Genomic DNA, 18,910 nt, shown 5'->3' with positions numbered 1-18,910 from the left:
GTTCCTGGCTGCATGCTAAGCTCTAGTACAAAACTGGTGAGGACAATCTGAATGAAGTTCTTGCCTTCCTGGAACTTCAAAGGAGGTGCTCCAGCTGGATGTTAGAAGGCGAGTAGGAGTTTGCTAGACACCTGCAGGGAGAAGAGGGCAGTGGGAAGGGCATTCAAGGCTCTGTGTGCAGAGGAAGGCCTGAAACATCCCTGCGATTCAGAAATTACAAGTAGAGCCACCTGCCTTAAGTGGCGTGATGGGCTGAGGGGCGAGGTGACGCTGGGAGGAGGATGCACTGTCGGAGACAGCAGGGAGCTCGCTGTGGCTGGAGCGCCGACTGAGCGGCGTGGGCGCGGGAACAGAGGCAACAGGGCCAGGTAAAAAATGTCGAGGGACAGAGGATAGGGGAGAGCACTACGCTGGAGTCGCGCAGAGTGGGCAACCTCTTAAATTTTACTCCTGCTTATTACCAAGAAGCAAAGGGCCTTTGCAAAATGAGAGCGCCCACCAGAGCCGGGAAGGTGCTCAGCAAACGCGCGCTCCGCGGGAAGGCGAGTGAGTTCAGGCCGGCTGCCGGAGCTCGGAGAGAGGTCGCGCACTAAGTCGGTAGGGCCGGGACGGGTCCTCTAGGTCGAGTCACTCAGGAACGGGCGATACCAGGCTCCGCCCAGTCCAGCCCAGCCCTCCAGCCTCCCTGAGCCATTGGCTGCCCTCAAGGCCTTTGCTTTCAGCCAATAGTAAACGTGGACGCAGGCTCTTCCGCCGGGGGAGGTCAAAGGTCGCCAATATGGCGGCGCCCAGGAACGGCAGAGGCGAGTAGCGGAGTATGGCGCTGGCGGCCGGGACTCGGTTCGGGCGCCGGCTGAGCGGGCCGGGGCTGTGGCGCGGACACTGGACGGCGCCCGGGCGCTCGCGGAGCCGGCGCGAGACGGCGGAGGCCGAGGCGGACGCGCCCGTGTTCCAGTACGTGGGCGAGCGCGCGACCCGCGCCGACCGCATTTTCGTGTGGGGCTTCAGCTTCTCCGGGGCGCTGGGCGTGCCCACCTTCGTGCTGCCCGGCTCCGGGCCCCAACCCCGCGCCGGCTCGCGGCCGCGCCGTAGGATCCAGGCCGTGCCCTACCGCCTGGAGCTGGACCAAAAGGTGAGGACTTCGGCTCCCTCCCTTCCTCCCTTCGTGCTGCCCTCCGGTCTCGGCCGCGCCTCCCGAGGCACTCGGCCCTCTCGGAGAGGTTGGCGACGCTGGGTGGCCAAACTTCGGAGAGCACGACCCTCGAGCGGGCTGCCGGAGGGGAGTGCGTTAGGGCGCTGCCAGCATGTACCGAGTGGCCGAAACGTGCCAGGTGTTGCGCCTGGCTCGCGTCATTCGGGAGTCGGGGTTGTTGCCACAGTTACGGGGGAGGAAAGGGAGGCTCGGAGAGGTTATGAGACAGGCCCACGGCCCCCCAGCTGGCAGGTGTTCGTACTTTGGGATTCGCCTTCGGGCCAATCAGACCCCAGAAGTTCTGCTGTTAGGAAAGCCGACTTCAAAAGGTCAGAAAAAGCGTGGGCCGGCTGGAGTCGGTGAACAATTCGGAAAGGAAATGTTAACTGGAGCAGTAACAGGAATGAGAGGAAGGATGAAAGGTCTAAACACACTGGAATGGTTGCACAGGAGTCCCCTGAGTTGACTCACATTTGAAAAGATGCAGCAAAGAACAGCTACCGGAGGGCGGCTTATCTCGGCAGCTAACATCCAGAAAGGCGAAAACGGATGTTTAGGATAGGTTCTTGCTTGGCGTGGTTGTGGACGTCTTGGTGGGTGGTGAAAAAGAAGCAGATTTGACCAGTTTGGTTTCTGACTTCTCTGTCAAGGATAACAAATGATCTTTTGCCCTAAAAGGGGAGATCGAGAGAGGCAGGGAATTTAAGCTCCAGAGGAATGAAAAGTTGGGTTTGACTTCTTAATATTGAGTTATGAGAGTTATTTATGTATTCTGGATATAGGTACTTTATCACATATATGATATGTGCAAATGTTCTCTGCCAGTCCATGGATTTTCTTTTTATTTTTTTAATAGTGTCCTTTGGAGAGAAAAAGTTTTTGATTTTAATGAAGTTCAGTTGATGAGTTTTTCTGGTGTGGATTGTGCTTTTGGTATATCTAAGAAATCTTTGCCTAACCCAAGATCACAAAGATAATTTTCCTCTGTTTTTGTCTGGGAACTTAATAGTTTGAGTTCTTATATTTATGTCTATGAGACAGTCATTTGAATTGATTTTTGTGTATGGTGTGGGGTAAGGGGCTTTTTGGATGTGGCTATCCAATTGTTCTATCACTAGTTGAAAACAGTCCTTTATTGAATAGTCTCGGCACCTTTGTGAAAATCGGTTGATGGTAAATGTAAGGCTTTATTTCTGAACTCTCAGTTCTTTTCCATTGATCTATATGTTTATCCTTATGCTAAAATTGTGCTCTCTTGATTACTGTAGCTTTATAATTGGTTTTTAAATTGGGAGATGTTAAGTTTTGGCTCTTCTGGGTCTTTTGCTTTTCCATACAAATTTTAGTATTAGGTTGTCAATTTCTGCAAAACTACCTGCTGGGATTTTGGTAGTGATTACACTGAATCTGTAGATCAATTTGGGCACAAATGTCATCTAAGTAATTTTGAGTCTTTCAATCTATAAACATGAAATGTCTCCCCATTTACTTGGGTCTTTAATTTCTTTCAACTATGTTTTTGTAGTTTTCAGTATATGAGTCTTGCACGTCTTTTGTTTTAAATTTATTCCTAAGTGTTTTTTTCTTTTTGATGTTCTTTTGAATAGAATTGTATTCTTAAGTTCATTTTTGGAGTGTTAATTGCTTTTACATAGTAATACAATTGGTTTTTGTATATTGACCTAATATTTTGTGACTTTACTGAACTTGCTTATTAGTTATATAGATTTTCGTGTATTCCTTAGGGTTTTATACATACAGGATGATCACATTGTCTGGTTGTATGTGAATAAAGACAGTTTTACATCTTCATTTCCAATTTGAAACTTTTGATTTCTTTTTCTTGCCTGACTGCATTGGATAGAACCTTCAGTGTAGCAGTGAATTGAAGTGACATCCTTGCCTTGTTCCTGATATTAGGGAGATAGTATTCAGTCTTTCATCTTTAATTATGACATTAGCTATAAGTTTTTAATAGATACCTTTTGTCAAGTTGAGGAAGTTCCCTTTTTGTCCTGCTTTGTTCAGAGTTTTTCTTTTCTTTTTCTTTTTGAAAAAAATCATGACTAGGGATGAGATTTTTGTCAAACACTTTTTCTATGTCTGTTTCTGTGATCATGTATTTTTTTGTCTTTTATTCTATTAATTGGATATATTACGTTAACTGATCTTTGGATATTAAACCAGCCTTGCATTCCTAAGATAAATTCCACTCGATTGTGGTGAATAATCCCTTTTGTACATTGATGGATTTGGTTGCTAATATTTTGTTAAGGACTTTTTGTTGTTTTTTTCTTGTGATGTCCTCCTTGTCTGGTCATGGTATCAGGGTATTACTGGCCTCATAAAATGAGTTTCTGGAAAGGTTTGTAAAGAATTGGTATTATTTTTTGTTTTAATGTTTGGTAGAGTTCACCAGTGAAGTAAGTCATCTGGACCTGGGCTTTTCTTTATAGGAAGAGTTTTTTTTATTACTAATTCAATATTTAAAAACTTGTTACAGGTATATTAAATTTTTTGTTTCTTCTTGAGTCAGCTTTGGTACTTTGTGTCTCTCTGAGAATTTGTCCATTTTGTGCCAGTTATCTAATTCGTTGGCATAAAGTTGTTGATAGTATTCGCTTATAATCTAAATTTCTGTAGGGTTGGCAGGTTGGTGATGTCCCCTCTTTCATTGCTGATTTTGGTAATTCATATTTTCTCTCTTTTTACCTTGGTCAGTCTAGCTAAAGATTTGTCAGCTTTGTTAATCTTTTGAAAGAACCAACATTTAGTTTAATTCATTTTTTGGTATTGTTTTCCTGTTTTCTGTTTCATTGATATCCAGTTGAATTTTTATAATTTTATTCCTGTGCTTGCTTTGGGTTTAGTTTGCTTTTCTTTTCTAGTTTCTTTTGCTGGAAGGTTAGGCTGTAGTTGAGGTCTGTCTTCTTTTGTAATGTAGGTTTTTTTTTTTTTTTTTAATAGGGTATTTTTAAATAATAATTAATTAATTAATTTATCTTTGGCTGTGTTGGGTCTTCGTTTCTGTGCGAGGGCCTTCTCTAGCTGCGGCAAGCGGAGGCCACTCCTCATCGCGCTGCGCGGGCCTCTCACTATCGCGGCCTCTCCTGCCGTGGAGCACAGGCTCCAGACGCGCAGGCTCAGCAGTTGTGGCTCACGGGCCCAGTTGCTCCGCGCCATGTGGGGTCCTCCCAGACCAGGGCCCGAACCCGTGTCCCCTGCATTAGCAGGCAGACTCTCAACCACTGCGCCACCAGGGAAGCCCACTGTAGGTGTTTATAGCTATAATTTTTTCTTTAAACACTGTTTAGCTGCAGCCCATAAATTCTGTTATGTTGTATTTTGATCTTTATTCACCTTATTTTTCGATTTCCTATGTGATTATTTCTTTGACCCATGAGTTATTTGGAAGTGTTTAATTTCCAAATATTTGTTTTCCCTAATTTCTTTATTCATTGATATCCAATTTAATTCTGTTGTGGTTACAGAACATACTTTAATTTCAGTCCTTTTAAATGTATTGTGACTTTGTTTTATAGCCTAGCATATAGTCTCTCCTGGAGAATGTTCCATGTGTGTTTGAAAAGTATGTGTATTCTGTTTTTGTTTGGGTGGAGTGTTCTAGATGTCAAGGTCAAGTTGGTTGATAGCTTCTTGGTTAACCTGTTGTTTGCTCCAGCTGTTATCCACCAGTATCCAGGCAGCTGCAGTGTTCATCATTGGTCTCTGACAGTTTTCAACAAACATCCCTGGGGAAAAGGCTGTTTACCCTGGATGATATCTGGGTCAGATCAGATAAATAGAGCCTTGTGCTTGGGGTCTTCCAGGCAACCACTAGATAGATCAAATGAGAATTCCCTGGGAATGGGGCTTTGAAATTTCTCCAATCCCATTTTGCCTCCTCCAGTGGCTTCCAGACTGCTGGTTTTCACTATAATTGTGAGCTGTTGGTTTTCAGGAGCTGAGAATAGGTGGATGGGAATAGGTCAAGTTAAAATGCTGCAAAGCTTGCTGTTCTGAGATTCAGCTGCTTTTCTTAAGTAAACATTCCCCAGATTGCTTTAAGTCCTTGGTTAATTTCCAGAGTTCTGAAAGAATTGTTTCTGAGAATGTTTGCCAGTGTTCTTATTGCTCCACCATTTTCACTGATGTCCCTAAATCCATGTCCGTTTTTTTTTTTAATTGAAGTATAGATTTACAATGTTGTGTTAATTACTGCTGTACAGCACAAAGTGGCTCAGTTATACGTATATATCCTTTTTAAAAAAAATAAATTTATTTATTTTGTTTATTTTTGGCTGTGTTGTTTGTCTTCGTTGCTGCATGCAGGCTTTCTCTAGTGTCAAGCAGGGGCTGCTCTTCGTCCCGGTGTGCGGACTTCTCACTGCGGTGGCTTCTCTTGTTGTGGAGCACGGGCTCTAGGCGCGTGGGCTTCAGTAGTTGTGGCTCGCGGGCTACAGAGCGCAGGCTCAGTAGTTGAGGCGCACGGGCTTAGTTGCTCTGTGGCATGTGTGGGATCTTCCTGGACCAGGGCTCGAACCCATGTCCCCTGCAGGGCAGGCAGAATCTTAACCACTGCGCCACCAGGGAAGCCCCTATATTCTTTTTCATATTTTTTTCGGTTATGGTTTATCACAGGATATTGAATATAGTTCCTTGTGCTATACAGTAGGACCTTGTTGTTTATTCATCCTGTATATACTAGTTTGCATTTACTAATCCTAAACTCCCATTCCTTCCCTCCCCAACCCCCCAAATGGCAACGACAAATCGGTTCTCTGTGTTTGTGAGTCTGTTTGTTTTTCCTAGATAAGTTCATTTGTGTCATATTTTAGAGTTCATATATAAGTGATATCATATGGTATTTGTCTTTCTCTTTCTGACTTACTTTGCTTAGTATGATAATCTCAGGGTCCATCCATGTTGCTGCAAATGGCATTATTTCACTCTTTTTTTATGGCTGAGAATATTCCATTGTGTGTATTTACCACATCTTTATCCATTCATCTGTCGATGGACATTTAGGTCGTTTCCATGTCTTGGCTATTGTGAATAGTGCTGCTGTGAACATAGGGGTGCATGTATCTTTTCAAATTATAGTTTTGTCTGGGTATATGCCCAGGAGTGGGATTGCTGGATCATGTGGCAACTCTATTTTTAGTTTTTTCTGAGGAACCTTCATACTGTTTTCCATAATGGCTGCACCAGTTTACATTCCCACCAACAGTATAAGAGGGTTCCCTTTTCTCCACACCCTCTCCAACGTTTATTATTTGTAGACTCTTTAACGATAGCCATTCTGACCGGTGTGACCTCATTGTATCAATAGTTTAAATTTGCCTTTCTCTAATAATTAGCGATGAGCATTTCTCTAATAATTAGCGATGATGAGCATCTTTTCATGTGCTCATTGGCCATCTGTATGTCTTCTTTGGAGAAATGTCTGTTTAGGGCTTCTGCCTATTTTTTGATTGTTAATCCATGTCCTTTTTAAAAATAATTAATTAATTTAGTTTTTATTTTTGGCTGTGTTGGGTCTTTGTTGCTGTGCGCGGGCTTTCTCTAGTTGCAGTGAGCGGGGGCTACTTTTCGTTGCAGTGTGCAGGCTTCTCATTGAGGTGGCTTCTCTTGTTGCGGAGCACGGGCTCTAGGTGCATGGGCTTCAGTAGTTGTGGCTCGTGGGCTCTAGAGCGCAGGCTCAGTAGTTGTGGCGCACGGGCTTAGTTGCTCTGTGGCATGTGGGATCTTCCCGGACCAGGGCTCGAACCCGTGTCCCCTGCATTGGCAGGCGGATTCTTAACCGCTGCGCCACCAGAGAAGCACCATGTCCTTTTAATGTAATTACTAACATGGTTGGATTGCATCTGCCATTTCACTGTTTGTTTCTGTATGTCTTTTTTGTTTGTCGGTTTTTTCTTTGCTGCCTTCTTTTGTGTTAAATAGGTATTTTTCTGTTGGACCCTTTAAATTCCTTTGTCAGGTGTTTTAATATGCTTTTTGAGTTTTCGTTTTTTTAGTGGTTGGTCTTGGGATTATAATATGTAATTTATCATAATCTATTTTAGGTTAATAGTGACCTAATTCTGAAAAACTATAGCAACTTTGTTGCAACATAGCCCCATTTTCTCTTCTCTCCTTTGTGTGGTTATTGTGATATATATTACATCTTTATACGTTTTAAGCCCAACAATACAATTTTATAATTATTATTTTATGCAGTTTTCTTTTAAATCATTTAAGAGGGGAAAAGAGAAAATTTGTTTATGCAGTGTTTTATATTTATCTTTATAATTATTTCCACTGATGTTCTTCATTTCTTGTGACTTTTAGTTACCATCTGCTGTCATTTCCTTTTAGCCAGAAGGATTTCTTAGTACTTCTGTTTTTTTTTTTTTTTTTTAATTTATTTATTTTATTTATTTATTTTTGGCTGCATTGGGTCTTCGTTGCTGTGTGCGGGCTTTCTCTAGTTGCGGAGAGCGGGGGCTACTCTTTGCTGCTGTGCGCGGGCTTCTCATTGAGGTGGCTTCTCTTAGTGCTCTAGAGCGCAGGCTCAGTAGTTGTGGCTCACGGGCTTAGTTGCTCTGCGGCATGTGGGATATTCCCGGACCAGGGCTCAAACCCGTGTCCCCTGCATTAGCAGGTGATTCTTAACCACTGCACCACCAGGGAAGCCCTCTTAGTACTTCTTAAAGCAGGTCTTCTAGCAGTGAATTCTCTCAGTCTTTGGGAATGTCTTTATTTCATCTGCATATTTTTTTAAACGATAGTTTTGCTGGATATAGAATTCTTGGTTGACAGTTTTTGTCCTTCAGCACTTTGAGTGTGTCCTTCTACTCTGGTCTCCATTGTTTCTAATGAGAAGTTAACTGTTAATCTTATTGTTGTTCCCTTGTACTTGATGAATCCATTTTCTTTTGATGCTTTCAAAATTTTCTCTTTGTATTTCAGAAGTTTAACTGTGATTTGTTGAGCAAGTTTAATCTGTTAGACTTATGGGTTTTTAAATAAAATTTGGTAAGTTTTCTGCCATTACTTGAGTATTTTTTTCTGCCTCTTTCTTTCTCTCTTGCCCTTCTGGGACTCCTGTTATGTAGGTGCTGATATACTTGATGTTATGTTTCAGGTCTCTGAGGCACTGTTCTTTTTTTTTCCAATGTTTCCTTTTTTTCCGTTCTTCAGAATGAATAATTTCTTTTTTTTTTTTTTTTAATACAAACCTATTCATTATTTATTTAATAAGTGAAAAATTTAAAGTTCATATTCATTTAAAATAGTCAACCAAATATGTAAGTTCTTATATGATTTTGAGGTATATGTATACTTACATATATGTACATATAAACAGATGGCACATGTACATATGCATATGAAAATTTATATAATCTCATAAAATTCTTAGCTATAACTAATGAATTTAAATAATATTTGTGGCATTTTTTTCTCAAAATTTTAAATATTAAATTTTTTTTATAAAACTTTATAAAAATATTTACTATTACATTTTAATGAAAGATGACATGGGTAATATTATGATCAATATATAGTCTCTACTGTTTACAGGAAACTGAATTATTACAACTAAACATTATAATGCATTGTATCTTTGCCTCTTTTTTTTTTTTTTTTTTTGGGATTTTTTTTTTTTTTTTTTTAATTCAGACAGAAAGTCACAAAAATTATACTCATCCTCATCAGTTCACTCAGTCCCATGTAATTAATTTTTTTTTTTCATCTTGATCTTTTGTTAGCACTTTTATGAGTTCATCAGTTTTTCATTAGAGTTCTGAAAATGCTTATTCATTCAGTTCAGCAGTACAGTCAGTTACCGGAAACCTGTACTTGTCAGAGTCTTTTCCATGAATTTCTTGAAGATGAAAGCCTTTTATAGGAACATATTTGCAAAAGCATCAGAGTACACCCAGAACTGTCTGTAAATGACAAAAGACTTAAAAATGACCACTGTTAAAGATTTGATGAAAGTTCATAATAATGCAGTTGACAAGAACATTAGTTATTTCTGAGATATACATTTTAAAGTAATAACTAGGATTATTACTTATAACATTATACCAGAACATATAAGATTTTTAGAAATTTCATGTAATGTCTGAAACATTTATATTAACATATTTCCATACATATTTCCATACAAATACAAATATAAGATTTTTAGAAATTTCATATAATGTCTGAAACATTTATATTAACATATTTCCATACAAATACAAATATAAGATTTTTAGAAATTTCATGTAATGTCTGAAACATTTATATTAACATATTTCCATACAAATAACCCAATGAAAGTTTAGTATTAGTTGTTTTGTTTGTTTGTTTGTTTATAGTGCAGGTTCTTATTAGGCATCAATTTTATACACATCAGTGCATACATGTCAATCCCAATCGCCCAATTCAGCACACCACCATCCCCACCCCACCGCAGTTTTCCCCCCTTGGTGTCCATATGTCCATTCTCTACATCTGTGTCTCAACTTCTGCCCTGCAAACCGGCTCATCTGTACCATTTTTCTAGGTTCCACATACATGCATTAATATACGATATTTGTTTTTCTCTTTCTGACTTACTTCACTCTGTATGACAGTCTCTAGATCCATCCACTTCTCAACAAATGACTCAATTTTGTTCCTTTTTATGGCTGAGTAATATTCCATTGTATATATGTACCACATCTTCTTTATCCGTTCGTCTGTTGATGGGCATTTAGGTTGCTTCCATGACCTGGCTATTGTAAATAGTGCTGCAATGAACATTCGGGTGCATGTGTCTTTTTGAATTACGGTTTGCTCTGGGTATATGCCCAAGAGTGGGATTGCTGGGTCATATGGTAATTCTATTTTTAGTTTTTTAAGGAACCTCCATATTGTTCTCCATAGTGGCTGTATCAATTTACATTCCCACCAACAGTGCAAGAGGGTTCCCTTTTCTCCACACCCTCTCCAGCATTTGTTGTTTGTAGATTTTCTGATGATGCCCATTCTAACAGGAGTGAGGTGATACCTCATTGTAGTTTTGATTTGCATTTCTCTAATAATTAGTGATGTTGAGCATCTTTTCATGTGCTTCGTGGCCGTCTGTATGTCTTCTTTGGAGAAATGTCTATTTAGGTCTTCTGCCCATTTTTGGGTTGGGGTGTTTGTTTCTTTAATATTGAGCTGAATGAGCTGTTTATATATTTTGGAGATTAATCCTTTGTCTGTTGATTCGTTTGCAAATATTTTCTCCCATTCTGAGGGTTGTCTTTTCGTCTTGTTTATGGTTTCCTTTGCTGTGCAAAAGCTTTGAAGTTTCATTAGGTCCCATTTGTTTATTTTTGTTTTTATTTCCATTACTCTAGGAGGTGGATCAAAAAAGATCTTGCTGTGATTTATGTCAAAGAGTGTTCTTCCTATGTTTTCCTCTAAGAGTTTTATAGTGTCCAGTCTTATATTTAGGTCCCTAATCCATTTTGAGTTTATTTTTGTGTATGGTGTTAGGGAGTATTCTAATTTCAATCTTTTACATGTAGCTGTCCAGTTTTCCCAGCACCACTTATTGAAGAGACTGTCTTTTCTCCATTGTATATCTTTGCCTCCTTTGTCATAGATTAGTTGACCATAGGTGCGTGGGTTAATCTCTGGGCTTTCTATCTTGTTCCATTGATCTATGTTTCTCTTTTTGTGCCAGTACCATATTGTCTTGATTACTGTAGCTTTGTAGTATAGTCTGAAGTCAGGGAGTCTGATTCCTCCAGCTCCATTTTTTTGCCTCAAGACTGCTTTGGCTATTCGGGGTCTTTTGTGTCTCCATACAAATTTTAAGATGATTTGTTCTAGCTCCGTAAAAAATGCCATTGGTAATTTGATAGGGATTGCATTGAATCTGTAGATTGCTTTGGGTAGTATAGTCATTTTCACAATGTTGATTCTTCCAATCCAAGAACATGGTATATCTCTCCATCTGTTGGTATCATCTTTAATTTCTTTCATCAGTGTCTTATAGTTTTCTGCATACAGGTCTTTTGTCTCCCTAGGTAGGTTTATTCCTAGGTATTTTATTCTTTTTGTTGCAATGGTAAATGGGATTGTTTCCATAATTTCTCTTTCAGATTTTTCATCATTAGTGTATAGGAATGCAAGAGATTTCTGTGCATTAATTTTGTATCCTGCAACTTTACCATATTCATTAATTAGCTCTAGCAGTTTTCGGGTGGCAGTTTTAGGATTCTCTATGTATAGTATCATGTCATCCGCAAACAGTGACAGTTTTACTTCTTCTTTTCCAATTTGTATTCCTTTTATTTCTTTTTCTTCTCTGATTGCCGTGGCTAGGACTTCCAGAACTATGTTGAATAATAGTGGTGAGAGTGGACATCCTTGTCTCGTTCCTGATCTTAGAGGAAATGCTTTCAGTTTTTCACCATTGAGAATGATGTTTGCTGTGGGTTTGTCATATATGGCCTTTATTATGTTGAGGTAGGTTCCCTCTATGCCCACTTTCTGGAGAGTTTTTATCAGAAATGGGTGTTGAATTTTGTCAAAAGCTTTTTCTGCATCTATTGAGATGATCATATGGTTTTTATTCTTCAGTTTGTTAATATGGTGTATCACATTGATTGATTTGCGTATATTGAAGAATCCTTGCATCCCTGGGATAAATCCCACTTGATCGTGGTGTATGATCCTTTTAATGTGTTGTTGGATTCTGTTTGCTAGTATTTTGTTGAGGATTTTTGCATCTATATTCATCAGTGATATTGGTCTGTAATTCTCTTTTTTTGTAGTGTCTTTGTCTGGTTTTGGTATCAGGGTGATGGTGGCCTCATAGAATGAGTTTGGGAGTGTTCCTTCCTCTGCAATTTTTTGGAAGAGTTTGAGAAGGATAGGTGTTAGCTCTTCTCTAAATGTTTGATAGAATTCACCTGTGAAGCCATCTGGTCCTGGACTTCTGTTTGTTGGAAGATTTTTAATCACAGTTTCAATTTCATTACTTGTGATTGGTCTGTTCATATTTTCTGTTTCTTCCTGGTTCAGTCTTGGAAGTTTATACCTTTCTAAAAATTTGTCCATTTCTTCCAGGTTGTCCATTTTATTGGCATAAAGTTGCTTGTAGTAGTCTCTTAGGATGATTTGTATTTCTGTGGTGTCTGTTGTAACTTCTCCTTTTTCATTTCTGATTTTATTGATTTGAGTCCTCTCCCTCTTTTTCTTGATGAGTCTGGCTAATGGCTTATCAATTTTGTTTATCTTCTCAAAGAACCAGCTTTTAGTTTTATTGATCTTTGCTATTGTTTTCTTTGTTTCTATTTCATTTATTTCTGCTCTGATCTTTATGATTTCTTTCCTTCTGCTAACTTTGGGTTTTGTTTGTTCTTCTTTCTCTAGTTTCTTTAGGTGTAAGGTTAGATTGTTTACTTGAGATTTTTCTTGTTTCTTGAGGTAGGCTTGTATAGCTATAAACTTCCCTCTTAGAACTGCTTTTGCTGCATCCCATAGGTTTTGGGTCGTTGTGTTTTCATTGTCATTTGTCTCGAGGTATTTTTTTATTTCCTCTTTGATTTCTTCAGTGATCTCTTGGTTATTTAGTAACGTATTGTTTAGCCTCCATGTGTTTGTCTTTTTTACGTTTTTTTCCCTGTAATTCATTTCTAATCTCATAGCATTGTGGTCAGAAAAGATGCTTGATATGATTTCAATTTTCTTAAATTTACTGAGGCTTGATTTGTGACCCAAGATGTGATCTATCCTGGAGAATGTTCCGTGCGCGCTTGAGAAGAACGTGTAATCTGCCGTTGTTGGATGGAATGTCCTATATATATCAATTAAATCTATCTGGTCTATTGTGTCATTTAAAGCCTCTGTTTCCTTATTTATTTTCATTTTGGATGATCTGTCCATTGGTGTAAGTGAGGTGTTAAAGTCCCCCACTATGATTGTGTTACTGTCAATTTCCTCTTTTATAGCTGTTAGCAGTTGCCTTATGTATTGAGGTGCTCCTATGTTGGGTGCATATATATTTATAATTGTTATATCTTCTTCTTGGATTGATCCCCTGATCATTATGTAGTGTCCTTCCTTGTCTCTTGTAACATTCTTTATTTTAAAGTCTATTTTATCTGATATGAGTATAGCTACTCCAGCTTTCTTTTGATTTCCATTTGCATGGAATATCTTTTTCCATCCCCTCACTTTCAGTCTATATGTGTCCCTAGGTCTAAAGTGGGTCTCTTGTAGACAGCATATATATGGGTCTTGTTTTTGTATCCATTCAGCCAGTCTATGTCTTTTGGTTGGGGCATTTAATCCATTCACGTTTAAGGTAATTATCGATATGTATGTTCCTATGACCATTTTCTTAATTGTTTTGTTTTTGTTTTTGTAGGTCCTTTTCTTCTCTTGTGTTTCCCACTTAGAGAAGTTCCTTTAGCATTTGTTGTAGAGCTGGTTTGGTGGTGCTGAATTCTCTTAGCTTTTGCTTGTCTGTAAAGCTTTTGATTTCTCCATCAAATCTAAATGAGATCCTTGCCGGGTAGAGTAATCTTGGTTGTAGGTTCTTCCCTTTCATCACTTTAAGTATATCATGCCACTCCCTTCTGGCTTGCAGAGTTTCTGCTGAGAAATCAGCTGTTAACCTTATGGGAGTTCCCTTGTATGTTATTTGTCGTTTTTCCCTTGCTGCTTTCAATAATTTTTCTTTGTCTTTAATTTTTGCCACTTTGATTACTATGTGTCTCGGCGTGTTTCTCCTTGGGTTTATTCTGTATGGGACTCTCTGCGCTTCCTGGACTTGGGTGGCTATTTCCTTTCCCATGTTCGGGAAGTTTTCGACTATAATCTCTTCAAATATTTTCTCTGGCCCTTTCTCTCTCTCTTCTCCTTTTGGGACCCCTATAATGTGAATGTTGTTGCGTTTAATGTTGTCCCAGAGGTCTCTTAGGCTGTCTTCATTTCTTTTCATTCTTTTTTCTTTAGTCTGTTCCGCAGCAGTGAATTCCACCATTCTGTCTTCCAGGTCACTTATCCATTCTTCTGCCTCAGTTATTCTGCTATTGATTCCTTCTAGTGTAGTTTTCATTTCAGTTATTGTATCGTTCATCTCTGTTTGTTTGTTCTTTAATTCTTCTAGGCCTTTGTTAAACATTTCTTGCATCTTCTCGATCTTTGCCTCCATTCTTATTCCGAGGTCCTGGATCATCTTCACTATCATTATTCTGAATTCTTTTTCTGGAAGGTTGCCTATCTCCACTTCATTTAGTTGTTTTTCTGGGGTTTTTTCTTGTTCCTTCATCTGTTATATAGCCCTCTGCCTTTTCATCTTGTCTATCTTTCTGTAACTGTGGGTTTTGGTCCACAGGCTGCAGGATTGTAGTTTTTCTTGATTCTGCTGTCTGTCCTCTGGTGGTTGAGGCTATCTATGAGGCTTGATGGGAGGCTCTGGTGGTGGGTAGAGCTGACTGTTGCTCTGGTGGGCAGAGCTTAGTAAAACTTTAATCCACTTGACTGCTGATTGGTGGGGCTGGGTTCCTTCCCTGTTGGTTGTTTGGCCTGAGGCAACCCAACACTGGAGCCTACCTGGGCTCTTTGATGGGGTTAATGGCAGACTCTGGGAGGGCTCACGCCAAGGAGCACTTCCCAGAACCTCCGCTGCCAGTGTCCTTGTCCTCATGGTGAGCCACAGCCACCCCCCGCCTCTGCAGGAGACCCTCCAACACTAGCAGGTAGGTCTGGTTCAGTCTCCCCCAGGGTCACTGCTCCTTCCCCTGGGTCCCGATGCGCACACTACTTTGTGTGTGCCCTCCAAGAGTGGGGTCTCTGTTTCCCCCAGTCCTGTCAGAGTCCTGCAATCAATTCCCACTAGGCTTCAAAGTCTGATTCTCTAGGAATTCCTCCTCCCGTTGCCGGACCCCCAGGTTGGGAAGCCTGACGTGGGGCTCAGAAGCTTCACTCCAGTGGGTGGGCTTCTGTGGTATAAGTGTTCGCCAGTCTGTGAGTCACCCACCCAGCAGTTATGGGATTTGATTTTACTCTGATTGCGCCCCTCCTACCGTCTCACTGTGGCTTCTCCTCTGTCCTTGGACGTGGGGTATCCTCCTTGGTGAAGTCCAGGGTCTTCCTGTCAATGATTGTCCAGCAGCCAGTTGTGATTCTGGTGCTCTCGCAAGAGGGAGTGAGAGCACGTCCTTCTACTCCGCCATCTTGGTTAATCTCCTCCTGTATCTTTGCCAGAATGAATAATTTCTATTGATATTTTTTTCAACTTAACTGATTCTTTCTTCTGCCATCTCAAATCTGCTGTTGAGCCTATATAGTGAATTTTAAAATTTGGTTATTATACTTTACAACCCTAGAATTTCCATTTAGGCTTTTAATGTTTTTATTTCTGTATTCAGATTCCATATTTGTTGGGTCATTGTTGTCATATTTTTCTTTAGTTCTTTAAATATGGTTTTAAAATATTCTTTGAACGATAGTTCAAACAATAGTTCACAAATCCAACATCTTGGTCCACTTAGTTTCTCTTGGCTGCTTTCCTCCCTCAGTATAGGTCACACTTTCTTGTTTCTTTGCATGTCTTGTACTTGTTTACTGAAAACTGGGCTCTTGTTTATAACAACTTTGGATTCTGATATTATCTTCCTTGAGTTCTTTGTTTTTGTTTTTTTGGAGGTGGGGTAACTTTTCTGTAATTCAGGGAGTCAGTCTCCCCTGCTCTGCGTGGCCACTGACACCAGTGTCTTTGCTTGGGGTTTTTGTTTTGTTCCCCATCCTAGCTCCCTTCCGCTCCCCGCACTGCCTTTTTTTTTTTTAGCCAGGCTTCTTCAGGGTTGCCCCTTATCTGCATACCTTTGTGGTCAGCCAGTGATTTGGGCAGAGGCTGTGCTCAGACACCTTGAGCTTATAAAGTTTCTCTCATTCACCTTTGATTCTGTGTGTGGTTTGGGAACCACATTGAAAGTTCAGCCTGATCGCAAGTCTGCCTCAGCTTTTCTTTCCGCTGGGAGCTCCTTTGTGCAGTTTCTCAGTCAGCCATGCTTGTGTGGAGAGCCTTCCATGGCTCTCTCATTTCTAGGATCTTCCCATTAAATTTCTGGCTGGTCTGCCTCTCCTCTTACCCTAGTCAGGATTGCAACCTCAGGCTCGCTGAATTGTAGATCTTCCTTGTTTGTTTCCTGCTGAGTTTGCTGTGGCACGTGACTTTTCACCCTCTACGCCAAATTAAGTTTGTCCTTTCTGGCAACAAAGCTGATGGTTTCATGGCCAGCTCTGCCCTTTTCTAACTTCTGTGCTGACTGAGCTGGGGTAGATGGAGCAGCCCAGGACAAGAGGTCTACAAACCCCTGATACTCTTGCCTGTAGTTCTAGCAGCCCTTCATGAGTAACTTCTTGATTTATTTGCCGTTGATTGACTTCTGGAGCCCTGAAATGGTTGTGGGTTTGTTTTTTGCAGTTTTCTCCAGTTTTATACTTGTTGTTTGGGGAGAGATTCGCTAACCTCTTCACACCACCATAGTTGGAAAGTCCCCTTGTGGCATATTATAAAAAACATTGCTTAATGCTGACTCTGTGTCAGGTATTGTTCAAAGCCTTTTCACATATTAGCAGATTTAATAATACAGTAGGTGCTTCCCAAATATTTGTTGAATGTTGAGTAAACAGATGAGAATAATCGTAGTGTGCTGGGCATCAGTTTTGGACTCACTTTTTTATGTTTCCTGCTGTTTGGTCAGGGGCTGGCTCCTCCCTCCCCAGTGGGTCATTTCTATGGAGGTGGAGCCATTCCAGAAGGCCGGAGAACTGAGGGGTTTTTTTTGTTTGTTTGTTTGTTTCCTAATACAAGTGTACATTTATGTACCTTCCATGTGAATATTACGAGGGAAAATGTCACAAGGCAGAAGGAGAGATATATAACTTTTGGATGACTTGATTAAACAAGTCATCAAGTTTAAAAGAAGTATTTAGCTCGCTTCCTTCAAGAAATGCTGGAGTTAAAAAAAAAAGAAAAACCTCACGTTTGTTCATTATCAGTGGAAAGCTGGCATTTTCATCAGAATTAGGTTAGATTTACATGTAGTCTCTGAGACTGACTACATAGGCCTTTGGTAAACTGTAAACAACCAAGAGATAGTGGGGGATCATCAGGGTGACCATGTAATTTGTCATCATTAGCTTGAGAGTGAACCTTGGGACATCAGGTGTAAACCAGGACTGCCTCAGGCCACTCTGGGTATTATGGAAAGGGGGTTGACTCTAAAACCAGGCTGCCTTTGGTTTGCTTCCAGCCCCACTGAAGCCTCAGTTTCCTCATCTGATCAGTGAATGTGGGGATTGATAACAGTGTGGGTAAACCATCCAGCAAACACACTGGCCGTGTCAATGTGTTATATTCACGGTAGCTGTAATACTAATTCTTCTTCATGGCAGTGGTGGTTTGAGAGTATAACAGTGTAGCATAAGGGTAAAGAACATGCACTCTGCAATCAGACCGCTTCCACTTACTAGCTGTGAGACTGTATTAGGCAGGCTACTTAATCTTCTAGGAGCCTTGATTTCCTTAACTCCCAAATACTACTACTACTACCACCAATAATAATAAATACTTTATATAGCTCTTACATTAAGTCAGGTACTATTTAAGGTTTTTTTAAAAAAATATTTATCTATTTGGCTGCACTGGGTCTCAGTTGCGGCACGCAGGATCTTCACTGCAGCATGTGGGATCTCCGTTGCGGCATGTGGGATCTAGTTCTCTGACCAGGGCTCGAACCCGGGCCCTCTGCATTGGGAACACTGAGTCTTAGCCATTGGACCACCAGGGAAGTCCCTACTTTAAGGGTTTTAACTACGTTAACTCATTTAGTCCTCACAGCTACCCAATAAGAGAGACACTGTTGTTATCTCTGTTTTAAATAGAGGGAAACAGACACAGAAGTTAAGCAGTGTTATCTCAGGTCACACAGCTGGTAAGGGTCTACCAGTTGTAAACCCTGCGGTCTTGCCAAGATTCAAAATAAGGTAGTCTTCAACTTAACTACTCTGTGAGACTGTGTCTTGGTGAATGGGGATGATTTGATACTTAGACCATTGGGTGATTGTCAAGATTAAACGAGATAGTACATATCAAGCCCTTAACACATAGTAAACGTCCAATAAATGTTAGTTGCTATAGTAATAGTGTGTGTTCTTGGAATGGATAAACAACCTGTCATTTATTGCTGGGAAAACTTGATGTCACAAATCAGTCAATGCTTTATGGCAATTTTTTTTTCAGATTTCGTCTGCTGCCTGTGGCTATGGATTCACATTGCTGTCCTCTAAAACCAAGGATGTTACGAAAGTTTGGGGTATGGGGCTCAACAAAGATTCTCAGCTTGGATTTCACAGGAGCCGGAAAGATAAAAGTGAGCGTTCTCACCTTGGTTTCTCTCTGCTGTGATTGGTCTGAAAAAGCACCTTTTTTTTTTTTTTTTAATGTATTTATCTTATTTATTTATTTTTGGCTGCGTTGCTGCGCGCGGACTTTCTCTAGTTGCGGTGAGTGGGGGCTACTCTTCGTTGTGTTGCGCGGGCTTCTCATTGCGGTGGCTTCTCATGTTGCAGAGCACGGGCTCTAGGCACCCGGGCTTCAGGAGTTGTGGCTTGCGGGCTCTGGAGCGCAGGCTCAGTAGCTGTGGCGCATGGGCTTAGTTGCTCCGCGGCATGTGAGATCTTCCCGAA

At 40.6% G+C, this 18,910-nt stretch overlaps 1 protein-coding gene across 10 annotated transcripts in view; it reads left to right on the top strand.

The window, feature by feature from the left end:
• The first annotated feature begins 743 nt into the window (after nucleotides 1-743).
• The window catches only part of RCC1L (RCC1 like), a 52,635-nt gene continuing 34,468 nt past the window's right edge, over nucleotides 744-18,910 (top strand). For 4 of the 10 annotated variants that reach the window (XR_014255223.1, XM_082432349.1, XM_082432343.1 and 1 more), the window contains exons 1-2: nucleotides 745-1,132; nucleotides 18,465-18,594. Coding sequence is in view for 8 of the 10 variants with exons in the window: in XM_082432349.1 (XP_082288475.1) it covers nucleotides 818-1,132; nucleotides 18,465-18,594 (445 nt within the window). In the remaining 2 variants the exon portion in view is untranslated. Of the gene's footprint in view, nucleotides 1,133-18,464; nucleotides 18,595-18,910 lie in introns of all 10 variants that reach the window. The other 6 variants (XR_014255224.1, XM_082432346.1, XM_082432347.1 and 3 more) reach the window with 3 other exon arrangements.

Source organism: Balaenoptera physalus (assembly GCF_965194825.1).
Source record: "Balaenoptera physalus genome assembly, chromosome: 16".
NCBI classification, from domain to species: Eukaryota; Metazoa; Chordata; class Mammalia; order Artiodactyla; family Balaenopteridae; genus Balaenoptera; species Balaenoptera physalus.
This window is presented reverse-complemented; position numbering and strand designations above follow the sequence as displayed.